The 8,994-nt window shown below is 31.9% G+C and overlaps 2 protein-coding genes across 2 annotated transcripts; both read left to right on the top strand.

The window, feature by feature from the left end:
• Nucleotides 1-2,401: 2,401 nt before the first annotated feature.
• Nucleotides 2,402-3,554, top strand: LOC137824384 (uncharacterized). The gene has a single exon (XM_068630018.1). The coding sequence runs from the start codon at nucleotides 2,518-2,520 to the stop codon at nucleotides 3,328-3,330; it is 813 nt and encodes a 270-aa protein (XP_068486119.1). The 5' UTR covers nucleotides 2,402-2,517; the 3' UTR covers nucleotides 3,331-3,554.
• Nucleotides 3,555-5,300: 1,746 nt separating this feature from the next.
• On the top strand, nucleotides 5,301-6,332 carry LOC137825210 (uncharacterized). Its single transcript, XM_068630884.1, has 2 exons — nucleotides 5,301-5,952; nucleotides 6,064-6,332. Exons 1-2 carry the CDS (start codon nucleotides 5,301-5,303, stop codon nucleotides 6,330-6,332), a joined length of 921 nt encoding a protein of 306 aa, XP_068486985.1.
• Nucleotides 6,333-8,994: the final 2,662 nt, after the last annotated feature.

Raw genomic sequence — 8,994 nt, 5'->3', positions numbered from 1 at the left:
CTCATATTATTAATATTATTTATATTATTAATATTATATTCATATTATTAAAATTAATATTGTTAATATTATTAATATTGTTAATAATAATAAGTATAATTAAAATCATAATAATAAAAGAATTTGCTTGGTGTAGTGGTTAAATCTAACTTACAATCCCTTCTAACTTATAATCCAAAATCTAATAATCAACTATATTCCATGATTCTAAGTTAATTATATAACTATCACGAAATGACTCATATTTCTCAAATTGCTTATGATACTCTCTTTAAGCCTTTACAATGCACTTCTTAGTTCAACTCTTACCTTGACAATGGACTAGGGTTATTAACTTGTTCCTACTGGGGAGATGGGACCTAGAGAACTATTGAAGTTTTCATCTTCTTGCCTTGGTCGAGCAGGTTGTTGGGTGCTTGACTGGGGTACTTCTCGTTTTTGTGCTTCTCCCTCGGCTCTCGCTATCAGGCGAACATTGGGAAACTATATTAACACACTTATAAAGAATATTGCATATGTGTCATCTCGTTACTTACAACTTACTACATTATTATGTGCTTCAGTTGGAAAACATTAATTTCTTTTAGAGATCATACTCAGTAACTCTAACAATGACATTTATATAGCATGTAGTCAACTTTGAAACACTTTGGATATTGTATTAATTTAAGAATTAAGAATAAGTTACTTACTCACGCACTTAGTCTTAATATGTTTGTATCATATACATTTTCGGTAATTCTTTAAGATGATCTTATGCTTCATTTATGAGAAATAACATCTTTAAAATTATAATAGATATCAAAACAAAAATCCTAGTTCATTCAGCCATTGCACACATATAACATTTAAATTTATTTAAGTTACTAATTAAAAAATTTATCTAACTTTTTTTTTCTTAAACCAAATAAAAAAATTTTAGATAAAATTTATTCTTTATTTTTAAATACATCCATTACCATTTGCACTAATTAATTACTTCATCTTGAATTTATATTCTTAAATTTATGTATATTTTATATAATTTTTACAAAAATTTTACTTTTCTTTTACTGTTTTTTAATTAATTATTATTTTTCTACATGTTTTCAAATCTTTATAAACTTTTTAAGATAACTTCATTTAAATAATTTCAAAATTAAACACTTCCTAAATTTAATAAATTTAATTTAACTAATTTATATCATAATTTAAAAAAAAATATTTATGACAATATATAAATAAAAATAAATTTAAAATAAATAATTTTTAAAATAATAAAATATTTTATATAACATTTAAATAATTTAAATAGATCTTTTCTTTTACTAAATTAATTTTAAATCAAACACTTAATTAATTTAATAATTTTAATTTAACTAGTTTATATTAAAATTTGATAAATTAAATAATTTATTATAATATTAAAGAAATAATTTTAAAATAAATACAATAAAGAATTAAATATTAAAATATTTGTTATACATTAAATAAATTTAAATTAATAATTTTAAAATTCTAAAATATAAACATGCGTGCGCTTTGCGTGGGTTGTGACGGACGCATATGCGAGGGCCGTGGCGGACGCATATGTGTGTGTCGTGGCGGACGCATATGCATGGGCCGTGGCCGACGCATATGCGTGGGACGCAGCTGACGCATATGTGTGGGTCTGGACCGACGCAAACTAGACTGTTTTAAAAAAAATATTTAATTCATAAGTGTGTCCATTTTGCGTTCATTGCCATTTTTGCATGGGTTTCTCGCTATTTAGGTCGACGATAGTAGCCTCCGAAAATGATCCACGCAGAAATTTGGAAGCTATTTGACTGTTTTCTTGTAGTGTTAGGGTCAGAAAATTCACTTCGATTATTAACAAATTTCCACCATTAACCCTTGGTCTTGATAATATAAAATTCTTTTATGTTATGATTGCATTTTAGTTAAATCTAAATGATAACACGCGTGATGAGTTTTTATAGTAATAAAAATATAACTTTAATTAAATATCTATAATAGACCTTTAAGTAAATATTCATATATAGTTGCTTCATTAGATGACTTGATGACAAGGATACAATAAACTTGACTTAAAGTTTGTCAAAAAGAAAAGTTGCACTTCATTTTTAAAACAATGATGCAGGGAAATGTGCTACATGGCCCACCTATAGGGATACTTTATTCTTACTCTTACCTTGTGCATAAAACTTAGCCCAGAAAATAAATAGCAACAAAATTAGATCTGAACGAAGTCCAATAGTTCAAAATAGCTTCTTAAACAAGGAAAGAAAAGGGTATCAAAGATTACAAATATAATATTTCCATAATCTCATCCTTCACTTTCCAAGTGCTTAAAGTTGTTGTTTCCTTTGGCTTCAGTACCTTTTGTTGTGGTTGGTGATGTGTGAGTACGTGTAGTGCTTGCGACAGCACCCACTTGCAAAAGAGATGATTGCTTAGTGACCAAGGAGCGAAGGGAAGATAAATTTTGAGATGATCAGAAGTTGAAGCTTCCTCCGAAAACAAACACATAATACCATGCCACTGAACCGTTGCCAAAGCAAAACCACAAGGTGGTATCAGCTATGCTTTGTTCCCACTAGTTCAGATAGTTCAGATGATTCGGACGTAGAATCTGTAGTCCTTACTCCTAGTACTCCAACTACAACTAGTACCACATGGCAAGAACTTTCTCCTCCACCACCACCAAATCCTCAACCTCAAGTTGATTGGCGTTTTCCACCACCGCCACCACCGCCGCCACATTTTGTACAGCACACCCGGGCTTGGGATAGATATTTTAACATAGAGGTACAGCAAGATAGAGCTCAATCTCCCAGTCCAAGTCATGTGTTTGAAGGTGGTAAGAGTGGGTGCTCAACGAATGCCATGAATGACCTTAGCAGGGAAAGATTATCAGAGATGGATAAAGTCTTTCTCTGTCCCATTTGCATGGATGACTTTAAAATGTGTGATCAAGCATACCGGTTACCCTGCAACCACACCTTTTGTTCTGAATGCATTCTTCGTTGGCTTAACAGCAGCAAAACATGTCCAGTTTGCAGGCTTCAATTGAATGGTTATAATTTTGATAGCATAAATGATGATAATGATTTCAACTCACAACTTGAATTTCTATTATTGTCACCGTCACCACCGTCATCAATAGTACACAATGATTCACCTCAGCGCTCGGACTACTTTGACGAATCTTCTCTCTACCCTACACCAGGTATAGAGAATAGTGCAAGTGGTAACTCAGATGAAGCTGATTATGATAGTGCATCTGATGAGTTTGGTGATTCTCAAGAAGATGGTGCTTCTCATACTGCTTCCGATACTCTAATTTAACCGTCAGTGTAGTTAGTTTACATAAAGAACCTCTCATCGTGTAGCATGCATGTCTGTCCCTTATTCTCCTGGTTTCTATCTCGAGATAATTTTGAAATGTATTGCTTTGAATGAGGAATGCAGCAGAAAATATAGTTTAGAATTTAGATGCCATGTATTAATTTGTGAATTTGACAAATTTCAACTAAAATAAATAAATCAGTCTGCCTATTATTCCTGTCTAATGTATCTTCTGTCCGAAAAATTAGCTTGCAATTTCAGCTAAATTTAGATCTAATTGATTGTCTGGTGAGCCTAAAATGATATACTATCAGTATCAGTATCAAATCAAGAAAATCAAAAAGATCTTCCACAAAATTATGTGAGATAATTGTAGGATAATGTTTCACAGGAAACAGAGAGAAAAGATATTTCACTAAACAAGTTGTTGTAACCAATATCTCTTCAGTGCCATACATAGAGGTTTGAAATTTCAAGAAAGGCATATACTTTTCTTTACCTGAGCAAGCAATAATCTTGATGTTTTATGTAGTATTTCTTCAACAAATAGTTCAACCTTAGCAAAGTTGCCTGATGTGATGATTGAGCTTTCTTGACTGGTTTCTTCTTTGTATTTTTCCCATTAACAGATGAGTCGACAAATATTACTACATCAGAGAGATTGACATGTTAGCAAGACATTCAGTCTTCTTACTAATCACTGGAATCTTCAAGCTACAAACTCGGGCTTATAGCATGCTTGCTTTTGCTTAATAATTATACAATAACTAAAAAATAAAAGATAAATGGTAAACATGTTTGATTTCATAATTTCCCATATGAATATATGAAAACAGTAAACAAAGAACAATGAGTGTCATATTTTTTAAATCATTTCTGAAAATATGAATGAAGATCGAATATGAGCAAAGAGGGCGACAATGAAGCAAAAAGTGGGTGTTGTAACTCAAGAAAAAGGAAATGTTGTAACTCAACAATCTTAATGAACAAACTATTATATCAAATGCCAACAGCACTTTAGCATAAATGGAATAACATATATTCAATAGAAGTAAGGAAGGAAGCATTTCCATAACAAGTTTGTAGATGATTATGATGGTCTACTATTGCTTGTAGACTATGGTTGTCATGCATTAGAGCTCTAAGTTAACTTAGGAGAACTATATTGTTAGACCTTTGCTACTCTTATACTAAAACTAGGGTTAACCAAAAAATTTATCTGCCTTCATTCATACTGCTGGCCCCTTTTAAGGGCATAAGATGGCCATGGGCCTTACAGTTCTTTAAAGATAAGAGAACAACTTAACTGTAAAATCAACAACATAAAACAACATAATAATGGCAGACATTCCTAAGTTTCATGCGCCTATTCAATTATAAAATCTTTCATCCAATTGGGTTGCTTCTTAGGCCTTGTACTTGTGTATGGACCAACTCTAACATATATCTAACATGTTTTCTTTCATTCTTCTCATCAAACTTATCTTCTTTCTTGATTAAAGCATCAGCAAACCAAAACTAGGGTTTTAATTGAGAACATCCCTTTTATTCAGTATAATTTCATACTTTTGAGTGCTAATGTTTCTTCATAGGACTGTCGAAAAATGTTAGCATTAAACTCAAAGCCGTCAGCCGTCATTAGTTTTATTTTAGCATTTGAATAGCCAATAATTATTATCTTTAATTCTAGTTTTGAATGTTATTCATACTATGATTTAAATGTAAATTATAGTATAGGTATTATGAGAAAGAAGGTAGAATTTGAGAAGTCTATTATAAGACTTTTTGGAGAGATTGTATTCTTATTTGAAAACTATCAATGAAATAAATAAAATTTGTATTCTCTGTTCACAAATATTTTGCTCTGTTTTATTTCCTCAACACCAACAATTGGTATCGAAGCTATTTTCTTGAGGGATCTGTGAGGTTAGTAGAGTGCACCAATGGAAGGAGGATCAAATTTTTCAGCAATGGCACCACTTTTCTTTGATGGAGATAATTATCAAATGTGGGTTGTTCGTATGGAGACCTACCTAGAAGCATTGGATTTATGGGAAGCCGTAAAAGAGGACTATGAAATTCAGTCCCTTCCAGAAAACCGTATGGTGGCACAAATAAAATCACAGAAGGAAAAAAAGATGACGAGATCAAAGGCAAAAGCATGCCTATTTGTAGTTGTATCTCCTATGGTATTCACAAAGATAATGTCTTTGAAGTCAGCAAAAGCAATTTGGGATTACCTCAAAGCAGAATATGAAGGTGATGAGAGGATTCGTGGAATGCAAGCCCTGAATCTAATCAGGGAGTTTGAATTGCAGAGAATGAAGGAGTCAGAATCCGTAAAAGAGTACTCTGACAGACTTCTAAGCATTGCCAACAAAGTGAGGTTGCTTGGATCTGTGTTAAATGATTCAAGAATTGTGGAAAAACTGCTTGTAACAGTTCCAGAGAGGTTTGAAGCCACCATAACAACCTTGGAAAACACAAAGGACCTATCAAAGATTTCTCTTGCAGAGCTCTTAAATGCTTTACAAGCACAAGAACAAAGGAGAGTCATGAGACAAGATGGAGTAGTAGAAGGAGCCTTACTAGTTAAACATGAAGGTGGCTGGAGAAACAAAGGTAGAAATTATCCTCCTTGTAAGCATTGCAACAAGTTAGGTCATCCACCGTTTAAGTGTTGGAGAAGACCTGATGCTAAGTGCAACAAATGCAATTAACTTGGGCATGAAGCAATCATTTGTAGAAACCAAAGTGAACAACAAGATGTAGATGCTCAAATTGCAAATGAGGAGGAGGATGTACTTTTCGTCGCAACTAGTTTTTGCAGCAATATTTCAAGTGCATCTTGGCTAATTGACAGTGGTTGCACCAACCACATGACACATGACAAGGAATTCTTCAAGGAATTGAGAACTACTGATATTAAAAGGCTAAGGATTGGAAATGGTGAAACACCTTGCAGTAAAAGGAAAAGGCACAATAGCTATCACAAGCTATAAAGGTATAAAAATCATTACATATGTTCTTTTTGTGCCAGAGATTGATTAAAATCTTTTGAGTGTTTGTCAATTGTTGGAAAAAGGCTATATAAGTGATGTTTGAAAATAAACATAGCTTAATCAAAGATGTTGATGGCAGAGATTTGTTTAAAGTTGAAATGAAGGGAAAAAGTTTTGCTCTCAATCCAATGGAGGAGGAGCACATGGCCTTTAAATCCAAAGAAAGTGTCACAGAAATTTATGTACCTGACTTGAAGAGTAATATTCTCAGTATGAGACAATTATTGGAGAGTGTTGAAGCAAAATTTGATAACTTGGAAAAAAAGGTTTACAAAATTGGAAGAAAAATTTGTTGATATGGAGAAAGACAAGGAAAGTAGAGTCAAACAAGTTGAAGAACTCCATTTGTTGCTTTTGGTACAAAAAGAAAAGGTGAATGAATTACAATTCAAATTAAAAAACCCCTTTTGGTTCATGTGTTTTACTAGAAAATAGTGGTTTTGATTTAGGAGAAGACCATAAATGGAATGGTGTTGAGACATCATTTGAAAGGGATATATGATATAATCATTATCTTCAAAGCTCATTGAAGTCAAAGTCTTTCTTAAATCCTTTTAATTCAAAGGGTGAAAGTGGAGAAGATTTTGTTTGGAAAATTAAAAGTAATTCAATTAAAAATTCTGCACGGATTGGTGCAATGAAGAAAACTGAAGTTGCTTCTAATCAAGGAAAGTATGGTGACTACTGGAAAAATATAATATTGGAGGCAGTTGGGGTAAGGAAAAATATAAAATTGGAAGTGTGAGCGATAACAATATGAATGAATAATATGAAAGGTTTGAGTTTAAGGGGGAATTTGTTAGCATTAAACTCAAAGTCATCAGCCGTCATCAGTTTTATTTTAGCATTTGAATAGCCAATAATTATTATCTTTAATTCTAGTTTTGAATGTCATTTATACTATGATTTAAATGTAAATTATAGTATAGGTTTTATGAGAGAGAAGGTAGAATTTGAGAAGTCTATTGTAAGACTATTTAGAGAAATTGTATTCTTATTTGAAAAGTAGCAGTGAAATAAAATTTATATTCTCTGTTCACAAATATCTTGCTCTGTTTTATTCCCTCAACACCAACAAAAAATAAAGTATCATCCAAAAAACAATAATACCATCGTAAAATAAGAGGTGTACAGAAGCATAAAAATTATATAGTTACAATTCTGAGTCCATTGTTTTCATTTCATCTTAATTCTTAACAAGGCTTCTACTATAGAAGAAACAAAAGTTAATGAAAGAAATGCTTATTCTATAACTTTAAGGGTTAGTAAAAATAATGCGCAATTGGCTTTTTCCTTTCACTTACTTTTGGTCATGTCATTTGATAAGGGATGGAAGAAGCAATTTTCCTGATTCTTGAATCCTTGATCCAATAACTGTGAAAGATCTCTCCAAAAAGGGAAATGTTCTTATAAAAAATGAATAAGAACCGTACAAGGTGGTGAATTCAAGTTGATTGGATTGGTCAATTACTTTCTTTGTTTATTCCTTTAAGATTGTCGAACTTAATTAACTGATGAAACTTCATTGAAAAAATTTCGAACTTAAGTGATGAAAATATAGTGAAACTAAGGTGCTATTGAAGAAGAAAGAGGTGTGGCCGACTTTCTTAGGGTTTTACTAGGTCAATAAAGCTCTCTAGCAAGGGGAATTTTGGGGGAAATGAGTTTCAAAATCTGAATACTTCATTCATTAATTGAAAATTTGAATACATGAGTTTATTTAAAGTATTTATAGATGAAGAGTGAGGCTAGCTTGCTCCTTAGCTACCATAACCCTAGTTAAGAAAGCTTAACTATGGCGAGGTTTGGTGATTTAAGGAAGGTCATGTATGTCCTCTTAAGATGCTCTAGAGACACTTGTTTGTGTGACAAGTGAGAGTTTCTAGAAAGTCTTTTGATCCATCTACAAAATACTCTTAAAAGTAATACAAAATATAGGTCCTATATACATGATTAGTCTACTATTTATATAGACACTTCTTTTGTCTTTATTTTTATCTATGGTGACTTGGATGGTCCTCTGTCATAACCTTTTTATTAAGCTACATTTGGACATTTGCCAAGAATATTCCACAGAATATAGTCCCTAACAGTAACCTGAGTTAAAAACTCCAATGTTTCTTTTACATCTGGGTATATGCTCTCAGATTTAGGATCAACGAAAATTCCAGATATTGATGCCCTAACAACCTTGAATGATCATTTAGCATAATTGTATGCTTGCCAACAAAATGGCTTCTCTAAATCAAATGGAGGAAGGTCCTTGTTCATTTTCTATCAAAGAATATGGATACAAGGCTTCTAGAAGAAAACTAATATCAATTTTGTCTTTTCTAATTCTTAGTTATTTCTATTTGTACAGGTGTCTAACGTTTATTTTGTATTTTCTGATTTTAACCTTTATTGGCTCTTTACACTCTCTTTAGTTAGATCAAGAAAGAGTGTACTGCTTGTATATATTTTGACCATCTGCTTTGATTTCAATACAAAAATAGAAGAAGTATTTCTTCTCATATTTTTTACCTTCCTTCTTTTATAAGTGTCATAATTCAGTAATATTTCAACTTCTAATTTAGGAATTTGAACATTTTTACATATTTTT

This window comes from Phaseolus vulgaris, chromosome 8, assembly GCF_000499845.2.
Source record: "Phaseolus vulgaris cultivar G19833 chromosome 8, P. vulgaris v2.0, whole genome shotgun sequence".
NCBI classification, from domain to species: Eukaryota; Viridiplantae; Streptophyta; class Magnoliopsida; order Fabales; family Fabaceae; genus Phaseolus; species Phaseolus vulgaris.
Note: the sequence above shows the minus strand (reverse complement) of the source record. Positions and strands in the feature narration are given on the sequence as shown.

Bases quoted from the DNA above. Each gene is read 5' to 3' on its own strand.
- LOC137824384 (XM_068630018.1), top strand. From the start codon at position 2,518: ATGCCACTGAACCGTTGCCAAAGCAAAACCACAAGGTGGTATCAGCTA.
- LOC137825210 (XM_068630884.1), top strand. From the start codon at position 5,301: ATGGCACCACTTTTCTTTGATGGAGATAATTATCAAATGTGGGTTGTT. The intron at 5,953-6,063 runs GTAGAAATTATC...TTGGGCATGAAG, and splicing joins AGGTGGCTGGAGAAACAAAG to CAATCATTTGTAGAAACCAA.